The sequence below is a fragment of the Tripterygium wilfordii genome, chromosome 20 (assembly GCF_013401445.1).
Source record: "Tripterygium wilfordii isolate XIE 37 chromosome 20, ASM1340144v1, whole genome shotgun sequence".
In the NCBI taxonomy this organism is placed as follows: domain Eukaryota; kingdom Viridiplantae; phylum Streptophyta; class Magnoliopsida; order Celastrales; family Celastraceae; genus Tripterygium; species Tripterygium wilfordii.
Genome location: NC_052251.1, coordinates 7932316 through 7944934, shown reverse-complemented (window position 1 = coordinate 7944934; position 12619 = coordinate 7932316). Strand labels below are relative to the sequence as shown.

Genomic DNA, 12619 nt, shown 5'->3' with positions numbered 1-12619 from the left:
AGTATTTCTGGAATAACAAAATCAACGAATTCAACAACCACCAAAAGATTATCAGGATTTACTACTTCAATGATGTCCGATTTATCCTCCATTAATTCTTCTTTAATATCTTTTTGTACCAAAAAATCTGATTCATCTGGATAAACATCAAAAATTGGCTCACCTTGTTCATCTATGAACTTCAAGAAGGGATTGGATAAACCTATCACTTCTTGTTTCTCTTCATTAAAGATTGTTGTTGATGGTGCATCCAATTCTTCCTTGATCTCCAGCCTCCCACCACCTTGGATCATAATTTTTGACTTGTCTCCTTTCTCTTGCACCCTTGTCCCCAAAAAGGGTTAGCGAAGACTTCATCATATTCGGCCTCATCTGCCTCTTGCAGATTCGATGGCGGGTTTGTTGGTAGAGATGCAGCGCGGCCTCTAGCCGTTGCGCAAACAACTCCAACTCTCTCATAAATCGACCTTCCAACTGCTCGAAGCGTTGAACCAAATATGCATCATCCCTTGCATACACCTTCTTCAAAGTTGCCTGATTTTCGGCAACTTTTCTCCTTGGCGGCATGACTAGGAACGTGCAAAGCTCCGATACCAACTGATGTAGCGCGACGTGGTGGAAAGAACACCCACTTGGATCTGTTGATTCGACACACGAATATCAGGAACAAGTCTACTTAAATATGTTGATTCGACACACGAATACCAGATTTAAGCCTTCAATACTTTGTTGATTCGTATGAATACCAAAGAATTGGAAAAAAGACTATCGTCTCTTAATTTTTATTCATCTCAAAACTTCCCTTCCTCAATGAGAGTTACAACCTTAAATAGTAAACTAAACGAAACCCTAGTCAAACCCTAAACACTTCTAACCGAAAATAAATACTTAAAAAAATACTATACTCCTAAAAAAATAATACTAATTAACTGAAAAACAATTGATTTCCTAAAATAACAAAATAAAATATTTTTCATAAATATTTTCATTTGTATCATCATATTTGTATGGTATCGTTCTCGATTAAAAAAAAGAGTGGGAAGTGAAAATGTCAAAATTTTGAAGGGGAAAAGAAAGAGACGCATGTACAAGTGAGTATATAATTATTCGAAGGGGTAAATTCATATTTGTATGGTGTGATTGTCGGTTAAAAAAAAAAAAAGAAGTATGAAATGATAAGGTGAAAATATTGAAGTGGAAAAGAAAAAGACGCGTGTGTTTGGCAATTGATGAAGACCCAGTCTAGTCTGACTAATGTACAATAAATATAAAAAGTAGCTTTTTAGCTGCATCGATGGGGATTGTACGGCTTATCTGATCTCTCTAATAAAAATGGACCACAATGACTCTCCTCATATCAATATGAAACCACAACTTTCTTCTTTGTGTTTTGTCATATTCTTTACAGTCAAACATCTTTGAACTTCCAATTAAGCCCCTCTTTTCTTCTGCTAAGTAACCACTCACTTCATGGGCAATTTAGTCATTTAAGAAAAGTATTAGCTGTAAATGCAACAACATACTCTGCCTCTATAAATAGTAATACAACTAACTTGGAACCAATAACAACACCAAGACTTGTCATTAATAATTCAAATTAAGCTTCTCTTTGCTATTCTTTTCTTTTCAACTCTTCTTCTTCTTCTTCTTCTTCAATTTTTCCTTCTGTAAGGGAGAGGGGACTCTTTTATATCAGTGCCCTGTTTCCTTTCACTTATTATTGTTTCCCTTTTTCTTGTAAAACAAACATTCCTTAAGAAAGTCATGGAAACAATGCAAGAATTCACCAATGCAAGTATTGGGTACTCCTTATCACAGCTCATACTAGCAGGAGGAGGCACCAACACTTTGGACTTAATTTTCTCTGATTCTCCACCATCATCAACAACTACTACAACCACAGCCACCATTACTAGCTCTGTTTTTGAACCTTTAGGCTCCTCTGTTTATCTCCGCCAGAGAGATCTGTTAACAAAATTCTGCAAAGAAAACGACTACTCAAACACAATTCTACCCACCACTTCTTCAACAACAAGTTCAATCCTAAATTACCCGTCGAGGACGAGGACCGATTACATGGCTCCTCCAAAGAAGAAGCTATACAGGGGAGTGAGGCAGAGGCACTGGGGCAAATGGGTTGCAGAGATTAGACTGCCACAGAACAGAATGAGAGTCTGGTTGGGCACTTATGAGAGTGCAGAGGCTGCTGCTTATGCATACGATCGTGCCGCGTATAAATTACGAGGTGAGTATGCAAGATTGAACTTTCCAAACATTAAGGATCCCATGTTATTGGGTTTTACAGATAGTGCTAGATTGAATGCTCTGAAGAATTCAGTGGATGACAAGATCCAAACAATCTGTCAGAAGGTGAGAAGAGAGAGGGCTAAAAAGCTCGCAAAGAAGAGTAATTCTGATCACAATGTCACCACCACTGGGAGCAATAAGAGAGTGGGAAAGGTTGATTCTTGTTCGTCTTCGTCGTCTGTTTCAACTCTGGGTTTTGGTGAAAACTTGGGGAGTGAGTGGGTTTCACCCACTGTCTCTGAAGAAATGTTTTGGAATTGTGAGAATTCACCACCCTCTGTTTCCACAAATTACCCTATTCTGGTGCCAGAGGGGACTGAATTCGAAGGGTGCTCGCTCGCAAAAATGCCATCTTTCGATCCCGATGTGATTTGGGAGATTCTTGCCAATTGATCCATCAAGAATTTGAAAGATTCAGACAGACATCAACTTGTCTCTGTTTTTAGTGTAAATGTTAGTGTTGTTGAGGGCAGTCTAGTTAAGTACATGCTATAACTGTTTGTTGTAGAATCCTCATTAAGGTTAATTAGGGTTAAGTATGACCTTGGGTTTTTACATGGAAGGCAATTAAGGATGTTTTTGTGATTTGCTTCCTTTCTACACAAATGGGTGTTATGATGGAAGCCAGTGGGACATTTGTGTTGAGCAGTTAATTGTTCTACTGTTTAGTCCATGTAATAAAATTCAGCTTTTTGCTTATAATTTCACATGTTTAGATTTCACTGATGATTGCCAAGAACTTACTAAAAGATTTGGTTTTGTGAACTTTTTATGGTGCATCATTAGGCAAAACTTACTTTGACGAGAGATAATTTAAACCCTACCAAAAGGTCATGACGATCTATCCTTATCATAATGAAAAAGAGGAGACAATTTCTTTTAATAACCGAGAATGATGCTATACAAGTTAATCCTTCAGATATCCGGTACGAGAGTCAACACTAGTCGTCAAGCCGATACACACAGAAGTTTCACACCTGAAGATAGGATAAGTTAAGTCAAAACTCGACAAGTGATCACAAAAATTGACACGTTATGCAACTTAACTAAAGTGAGTTGTGGACTTTGTGGTCCTGCTGCTTGTCTAGTCTGTAAAAGCATGAGAAATGGAGAAGTGAACAGAGTGCCTCCCCAGATTAGCAATAATGGATTGGAATATGACAAGGCAATGAATGCTGTTCCGTGCAATAGTATTCTTTTGTAGTAATTCTGTTTGTAAAACATATAATAAAAAACTGAAAACTAATTATACAATTGTTTCTGAAGTTCACTCCTCAACATTTTTCTACAATACTAGTAACTACACCATAGAACATTACAACAGGCGTCACCACAGGTTAAGCTCCAGACAAAAAGGAAATGTTTTGTAAACATTACCAACTCATGGAATTCTTTGAATGCTGCATTTTAAGATTGTAAGAATTCTCCAGCTCCTCCTGCATGTTATTGAAACAGAGTCAAATGACAATACTTTTGGGGGACTGTAACTTAACTATTGTTTTTTAAAGGTTATTTGCTCCAGTAGAAAATATGGCAAGGGCATTCCACATTTTGTTAGAAAGTTAAAAGTGGATAGAAGACAAGAGAGTGAAGGGCGACCATTGAAATTCAATCAATGAGCATGTTAAAATAGAAACGATATAGTTCTTAAAACAATTTTCATTTTCCAGCAGCTTGCAAGTAGTGCATATGGTTGGCTGTTCGCAAACATAATGGTGCAAGGCAAATCCCCAGGAGTTGCCCAGTTTCAAAAAAAAATGACGCCGAAAATTTAACTTTAGTATGCAGTGTGAATAAAAGGAATTGGGTATACCTTGCAAGATCTTAACAAGGGCTGCAAGAACGATGATCTAAAAAACCTAATTGATTTTCCAAGTGATGTTTCAGCCAGTTCTGCCATCAAGCAAAATGTAAAAGCCATCAGTAAAAGTGAATTCAAAGTTCTCATAAGTATAAGTGTTCACGTCAACATGACCCATCCAGTAGAATTTGCAACAATATAAGCTGTGTGAGTTGTGTACTTCATTGCCCATTCTTAAGATCAGATGTTTTCATCATATACTGAATAACTAAGTTGATTGAAAGTAAATCCAGCTCTAGGATAATTGGAGTTCTATTCATTGGTAGATTTACTTTCTAAACAACCATAGAATTTGCCAAATATATTGAACTTCCAACACTGATGATCTGGACTGTCAAGGATCAAGAGAAAATACTAACAATATATTGTCCTGGCTATCTATTCACATACCATTATCCGCATCATCTCTCATATCTCCCTTGTTAAGTTCTTCCAAGAGCTGCATAATTAAAGAACTTACATAAGAGTTGGTAGGAAATGAGAAAATCCAACATAATATCCTAATGTATCAAATAGCATGTGCAGGAAGATCACCTTCCAGAAGGCATAGCCAAAAGAAAAACAACTGACAAAGCACATAAGAGATATAAAAGTACTCGTACATTTGAAAGAAGAATATGCAATTGTCTATGCCCTATGAGAAAGCACAATAGTGAGAAGCTTGATCAAGCACGTGTCACAGAAATCAGCCGTGGGAGAATGCACAAACTCAAGCACAAAATGAAGGTGAACATTCACATATCTTTGCAGTTTGCACATACAATTACATGATTAAGTAGTCAATTGCGCAAAACTACTCCGATAAACAAAATTATAATCCTAATGATAGACAAAAACTCGGCTTCTACTCTCTTTTGCTTCCCCACAAAAAGCAAAGCTTACACATATTAATTGATAAACAACTGAGCAGCAAAGTGTTTATTAATCAATGGTATGGGTTTTTAACTACAAGTGCTAAAAATAAATGACTTGAAAATAAAAAAGCCCTTGGATAAACAGCGCAATGTTAGCTACAATGGAAATTCCTATAACAAGGTAGAAGGGGCAAGTGGTCACTAACTGCAAGTAAATGCAAGTGATGCTACTAGTATGGGAAGAGCTCTAGACAAACTTCTTCAGGGCTTAGCTTTTTAGTTTCCATGAACTATTGCTCCAGGTGAACCTTTGTTCAAAGGGGTACCAGTAGACATTGTTGCATCTCGTCACTTATAACATACTCATGTCTCAAAAAAATCTAGTTTTCTTACACCATTTAGCTCCTTTAAGAATTTCATATATTAGGATGGGAAAGTACAAACAGTTGCACAGAGAATTGAAATCAGGCTCATGAACAGATTACCTGAGAAAGGGTTGGCACAGAGGTAGGATCAAATTCATCGCAATGGTTAGGGTCGATTGGAACACAAACATGACCTGCAATCAAAGAATAATAGTTCAGAAAAGTGGACAAACATGTCACATTCAAGGTTTTACAGGACAATATATCTTATTTTCTTCTCATACTGAACTTGTAAAGCTGTAAAGCTTCTTTACAATAAAAAAATATGTTTGATACCATATCATTCAATTCATCTTGTATGGAACTCAAGTGCCCTGGTATGAAAGGCTAATTTTGCCTAAAAGGTTATGCGGCAGATAGACAATTGTTCAAATCTTTTTAGGGCTTGCCTGTTTGAGGTGTTCAGAGGTGTTGGTTGGGAGGTGTTGGGGGGTGTTGGGATTTTTATATATAACCTTACAAAGAGGTTTTGTCTTAACAGTCTAGAACTTCTGAAACAGTCAAGGGTTGGGAGGTGTTCGTGAACACCTCCCAACCCAACACCCCTGAACACTTCAAACGGGCAAGCCCTTAGGGATAAGACTGAGAGAGAAAACATGAAAGAAGCTTAAGCTTAATCTCTATTGTGCTGCTAATTCCAATCCTCAGAGAGAGGTGTAATGGGGGGTTTTAGAAGGCTGGCAGATTGAAAAAATGCATCTATCTTGAGGCATATCTGTTGTTTTTTTGTAACATCAGGGCCTCTTCTGGTTGCTGGTACAGAAAGCTACCCCTAAAGGAGAGGTTTCTGGACAATTATATGGAGTTAGAAAAAGGTTGAGTTTAATGGATACTGGAATGAATATATGAAGCATCAGAACAAGAATGGCAGGTGCACTTTTTTATGGCATGATAACTATTGCTCATTACAGTCCTTGCGCCCTATTATAGTCCCCAAACAAGGACAAAGTAGGAACTAAAGAAAAAACAGGACAGCATCCAGGGTTTGGGATGCTTTTATGGATGATTAATCATGTTAGCAACAGGGTGTTTTCTTGTTCAATTGCGTAGCTATCAAGGATTTCACATATCTCCACACTGTGGGTTGCAAGGCAGCAAGAAGTCAGCGTAAAGATGCTCTATAATCGGAATAACTTACTAAAACGAGTATCACATATGGTATTAGACGTCCTACAAGAAATGATCCTTTTAATAGGTATGGGGCCGCATGATGATAGTATCCTAGCCTTCCAAGTTAATTTGGTTATGTTGTATTTCCTTTTGGCATGTACTATGGTTGGCTGTTCAGGTTTGTTGCTAAATTTCGCAACTGTTCTCAGCTGTTTTAGTTCTCTGGTTGACAGAAAATTCACTTAAATCCCCACCCCCACACACGATAAGAAAAAAAATCTTCTAGGTACTGACCAGTTTTGGGATGCACACAGAACGGTGCCTTCAGCAAATGGTTCATGTGTTTTGAAACCTAGCAAGTATAAAGATATACAGTCAATGTGAATATAAATATTATACATAACAAAAAAAGTAATAAAATTTACAAACACAATGACAAAGGAGTGCGCATAAAAATACTTGAAGAAAGGCATAGCACCAAGAGAAAGTCGAGAAGGTGAGGGATTGTACAAACCTCCATATCAAGCCGAGGGTAGGTGAAAGAAAAAACAATCTCTTCAACACACCTGCGCAGTCCTTGTGACTGAACCAAGAAATGAGGTGAATAGGAAGTCAAGTTCTCAAAACGTGAAATAGATTTTTAAATCAAAATCCATATCTGCCTAAAAGTTCACGGCACAAACCAGACATGTTCAGAATAAATCTACTCTACAATTTGACACATCGGGGTTTAAAACAGATGCAGCAGAGCTAAATTGTAAGGCATTGTTAGCTTTTCCATAGAAATATAAATGGATAGCTAGATACAACTAGATGAGATCATGTCAGGCCTAGGTACATACTGCATGAAATTTAGTGTACTAATATTAAGACAGGAAATTCCCAATGCAGTCCAATCCGTAAGGATAGCCTACAATTTAGCAAATCTAAGTCCACATCAACATATATGTACTATTGTTAATGCAAACTGGTGCTCAACAAGAGCATTTATACTACATTTTAAGGTGATTCAGTTCAATAAAAATATTTTTCTTACACCTTCGCCTCCATACCTTTTGTCTTCCTGATTGCAGCACTTGCTTCAGTTGCTCCCATCGAATGACATTAATGTCATCTTTCGAACTGGAGGATCGCTTACTCTCCTGCCATTTTCTGCGAAGATCAGAAGTAACAGCTGCAAAAGACAACATGTACTCTGCTTATTCATTATTGCATGATATGACATGGGGCTAACTAGTAATGGAAAAGTGAAAAGATCATAAGTTCTTATACATTCATCAGGAATCAACTGTAAGATCTTCTCATATTTCTCCTCTGTTGAGAATATTTTCTGACTTGAAAGCAATTTGGTCTCAAAAAAGTCCCTGAGAACTTCTGTATAAGATCTCCTGTGTAGATAGATCCATACATTAGCAGAGGAAATAAAGGCTCCAAAATCTGAAAACCTACGTTTATTAATAAATACTTACACAAGGAAAGGATGAAGAACAGTAGTCAATGAAACCTTTTTATGACTATTTTCATTGCCCTGAAAAACATACAGAAGTAGCAATTTGCATCAGGCATCATGCAATAAAAGAATGGTCACAACCCATAATTTATGTTTTCAGCTACATGCACACCTTATACACACGGAAATAGTCTGCAATAGCTCCCCTCTGTTCATTCGTCAACCTGTAAACAATGATTGGAATACATTTTATGCATTCGTGTCATGCCACAGGTAAAAAAATCCAAAGACACTATAACAGTTTTCAACCTTCTAGCTTTTCGATCACAAACCCAACAATGGACACCACGGCGGCCACTATAAGCCCAAAGAATGTGATTAAAACCAAAGTCATCTGCATTATTGGAGTTAAGAGACGATATCAAATCAAGACACAATCACATGATAATCAAAAATTAGGTAACTATATTTTAATGCATCTGCTAATGCCATATGCACATAGGCCAGCATGGACATAATGGTTAAAGATAATTGCGTGAAAACCACAATAGCTAACTCGATTCAATGCTTGTTTGCACCATAAAATATTAGATTAATGGTATATGCCTAGCCAAGAAAACAATGCCTGATGTTTTTGTGTATTTGTGTGCTTGGATCTATAAACATGCTTCATATAGTGCAAGCACTATCAACACACGTTTAGTTAGCATATGAAGCACGTGCGCTGATAAATAAACCAGGGATACTGAGAACAACTTATGGTACTCATACTCTGGTGCCTTCCATACTATATTGCATATTAAGTACAAATTTATCTCAACTTAAAAATATCAATTTCAAACTTGCTATTAATTGAGTGATGAGATTCAAGAGTCTTTAGTTTTACTGCAGCAGTTGACATGTGGCACTCTCAAATCAACGATGGAGTGCTGTAAACTAAACTACTAGTAACTGTTATGAAGCTTTTTTGCTGGCGTTGTATTAGTAGCATAAATGGCTAGAGCATAGTACCCTTACCTCTAAGGGCACTATCAATAACTTTAATAGCAACAGTCATTAATGGCCAGCATTCCAAGCAAACATCAGCTCCTGAGCAGCAGTATCTAACATCATCATAATCTGTTATATCCTGGTTGAAAAACATTGCTCAAATATGTCAGCTATCCAACCTTTTAAATTAAATGCTAAGTCATACTGTGCTCTAAGTTAGTAGTAGTTCCAAATTTCCAATAACTTACAATATCAAAAACTAGCTCTCTCTCAACTGGAGTGAACACATTATCACCACTTTGTGCATAGGCATGCCTCTTTGCAGGCTGCAACATACAAAAGTTTAGATAAAATTGAGAAATGAGAACTTGTAAGGGGCCACAAGAATTTTTTTAATACATGTTGGCAACAAGAAATTTGTTTTAGATAACAATCATAAAATGTAGTTGATGGACTTGTATGCTTTAAATCAACCACATCAATTAAACTCCAAACTTCATCTGGTATGCAGTAAAAATTTTATCCAAAACAGAATAAAATAGTTATCATATTTGAATTTGGGACAACCTTCTTTGAAATTCAAAGGGCATACAAGTTAACACCTAAAAATATATAACTCCCAAGGTATAAGAATGATAAGAAATCTTACATCAACACTGTACACAGGCCCAATATCAATTTTGAATGGACACTTTTCTCTTATTGCATTTTCCAGTTCAGATGCATTGTTAAAGGACTGGAACCGTAAGTAAATGTCATTATCAAGCGTGAAAGAAAATTCTCTTCTGCCAAAGTAAGATTTGTCACAAGCAGGATGCTTCCCATCTATCCAAAAAAAAAAAGATCAAATCATATCAAATGGCATAATTACACAAGAAAATAACCTCAATCCGTATACACATATACAAACAGGCTCAATAGAGGAACATGGATTACCATTTCCATAGGACATCCACTTGAATATATCTGCATAAGGAAAGAGCTTCCCTGCAATTTTATTTAACTAAATGTTAGCCCCAGAATACCCAACAGCCCCATTTGTCAACAGAGAAACATAATTCAACCATGGTGGAAGAATCAGACAAGTGTTGCATTCAGAAAAATAAAAATTACATTTTTATACATAGGGAAGAGCATAAATTCATACATCCTGAAATTCATAAGATTTCATCACTGTCACCACAGGGCCTTAAAAATAGGTGAAGCACTGTAAGACCTCAATTCACAAGAGCAACAATACCCCTCAAATGAAAATTGAACAAAGAAAAGATCATCTCGCAAAGACCTTAAACGTCTTTAACTATGAAGGAACGGAGACTGAACAAAAGACGGAAAATAAAAGGAAAAATGTAGAACCGTTTACCGTAGTAGACCCTGAGATAATTAGCGTTGAATCCAGGAGGAAGTCGCTGGATAGGAACCTCTGCCTCACAGCCATCGATCAACATGTCATCTCTTCCGTCCTCAACTTCCTCTTTGGTCATGTTTTGAGTCTGAACCTAATTTTCGAGTTAAAAAAAATGGAATTTCAAAATCAGAACAGCGTAGTTAAATGGGATAAGAACCCTAACCCTAACCCTAAAAGCCCAAAAACGAACAGGTCGTAAATTGATTGAATATGGAGCATTAATGGAGAAGATGTTGTTTGTTGACCGAGGCTTACCAGAATCTGTTTGCTCTTCAAAATCAAGGATTTCGATGGCGTTGGGTAGGAAACTTGGATGGATGGCGTTTCAAGATGGCGGGAACATCAATCCAACGCGAGGGATTTTGTCATTTTTGGCGCTCAAACGAAGGAAATTGGGCTGTTAAAGACTTAAAGTGGGCTTCGAACAGGCCTTTAAAAGAGGCCTCAGCCCAGCCCTCCTTATTGACTTGGTCAGCTGGGCTTTCTTTCCCTTATACTTCTTAGTTCTTAGATTAATGTCAATTTACATTGAGATGACTCGATTGACAATTGATTGGGTTAGATATATGTGTGTCCAATATTTAATTTCAATGAGACAATGAGAAGCAGTGTTATTTCAAGATTAATTTCAATTTACAACTTGGGCCTCCATGATTGTGCTCTTCTTTCATGGAATAAAACTTTACAAAAAGAAGAGAGATTTACAATGCAGTTTTGGACTTCTGATCCAAATTGAAAACGGGAATTTATAAGTTAACCCCATCATGGTCCTTGTGTGTGGCCTTAATTATGGACACTGCAGCATGGAGTGGAGCATCAGTAATAAAATGGCATAGCAGGAGCATTTATTGTCCTAACACACAGTGAGTCAGTGGGCCGGGGAGATCTAACATTTTACTAACAAAGCTAAAGGATTAAATGTGTTCCAATTGTATTAATTCGTATGTGTTACAAGATATATATATATATATATATATATATAAAAGACTGTAAACATATAAGGTTAAATACATGTAACAAATTCTATCTTGCTGTTATGAAGATAAACTAGAGGAGATAGAGTTTGTTGTGGTTGCTGTTACTGAAAGCTCTTGAATTTGGAGATAAGATTGTTGATGCTTCCAGTGTTTGTTGAGATAATGCTGAAATTTCAGTTTCTGTTGAAGGTTCACTAACATTTACAACATTATAATTATATTCCTTTTATTCGGGAGTACGAAGTAGGTAGGTTTTGAACTCAAACTCTAATGGTGGAGACTATTTGCACTCCACGGATTCTCATTCACACCTTAAAATTAAGAAACCCCATTAAAATTTAACTTGGTTTGAATACACCCCTTCTTTTTTTATGTTTTTTTTTAGAAAAAAACAAACACACCCCAAAAGTGCATGAGCTTCATTTCCACATTGGTATGGTGATTGCATTTGTGTTCTTGCTCTTGAGCCTTATGGAATCATTGGATGAATTCTCGCTAATTTGTCAAGCTGATTAATTCCAAAACTCAAGAAACTTCAGATGCTTCATGTTGGTTATCATAGACACCTACATCAATTATCATCATAAGGTGGTCAAACACACATTTTTGTTGAAGGTTGTCAAACACTTTCAGATGCTTCATGTTAGTTTTTCACAACTTGCCAAATCTTCAGCTGAACAAATACAAGGATAATCAGTGCATTCAGGTGTTCATCTCTCCAATTTGTTACTTTGTTGCCTGCATGTAGAGTAATGTACTTAAGTTCCGGCACGACACACGATTGGTGTCAAAGATTACTAGGTCTTCTGGGTACTCTACATCTTCGTCATCGGAGCTTGCCTCATCGTCGAAGATGTCCCCGTCGGTGAAGTCTCCGAAGTCTAAATCGACGTGGTAATCATCGTCGCCCATTAGAGTTGACAAAATAGAGAGGGAGACGTGAGAGACGAAATAGAGAAGGAGAGGGAAGAAAAGAGGGGAAGGAGGGAATGAGCATCAATTTGATGCGTTGGGGTGTTTTACAGCCTAGGGTTTTTTGTGTGCGTTGGGGTGCGAATGGGCATCCTTGGAGTACAAATAGCCTCCACCAACTCTAATATCAATGAAACCCCAAACTCAATTAAAAACTCAATCTAATATAATTACATGATGGGTGAAGTTTTCATATTTTATATTATTTTGTGGACATATTACCAACGATAAATTTTTCTCCATTTTCATAAATATATTTATATAA

General features: G+C 36.9%; 2 protein-coding genes across 2 annotated transcripts; one reads left to right on the top strand and one right to left on the bottom strand.

Moving 5' to 3' along the window:
- The first annotated feature begins 1577 nt into the window (after positions 1-1577).
- On the top strand, positions 1578-3033 carry LOC119986521 (ethylene-responsive transcription factor ERF061). Its single transcript, XM_038831108.1, has one exon. It carries the CDS (start codon positions 1765-1767, stop codon positions 2698-2700), a length of 936 nt encoding a protein of 311 aa, XP_038687036.1. The 5' UTR covers positions 1578-1764; the 3' UTR covers positions 2701-3033.
- Positions 3034-3465: 432 nt separating this feature from the next.
- LOC119986520 (DNA primase small subunit-like) lies at positions 3466-10803 on the bottom strand. The gene is made up of 17 exons (XM_038831107.1): positions 10661-10803; positions 10361-10496; positions 9934-9984; positions 9647-9822; positions 9246-9323; positions 9025-9136; positions 8317-8401; positions 8180-8231; positions 8027-8085; positions 7830-7945; positions 7610-7731; positions 7072-7140; positions 6852-6909; positions 5508-5581; positions 4559-4607; positions 4121-4200; positions 3466-3743 (listed from the first exon to the last, which is right to left on the bottom strand). Exons 2-17 carry the CDS (start codon positions 10479-10481, stop codon positions 3681-3683), a joined length of 1365 nt encoding a protein of 454 aa, XP_038687035.1. The 5' UTR covers positions 10482-10496; positions 10661-10803; the 3' UTR covers positions 3466-3680.
- Positions 10804-12619: the final 1816 nt, after the last annotated feature.

Bases quoted from the DNA above. Each gene is read 5' to 3' on its own strand.
- LOC119986520 (XM_038831107.1), bottom strand. From the start codon at position 10,481: ATGACCAAAGAGGAAGTTGAGGACGGAAGAGATGACATGTTGATCGAT. The intron at 7,141-7,609 runs GTATGGAGGCGA...TTCTTGGTTCAG, and splicing joins TGCAATCAGGAAGACAAAAG to TCACAAGGACTGCGCAGGTG. The intron at 4,608-5,507 runs GTAATCTGTTCA...TTAATTATGCAG, and splicing joins CTGTGCCAACCCTTTCTCAG to CTCTTGGAAGAACTTAACAA.
- LOC119986521 (XM_038831108.1), top strand. From the start codon at position 1,765: ATGGAAACAATGCAAGAATTCACCAATGCAAGTATTGGGTACTCCTTA.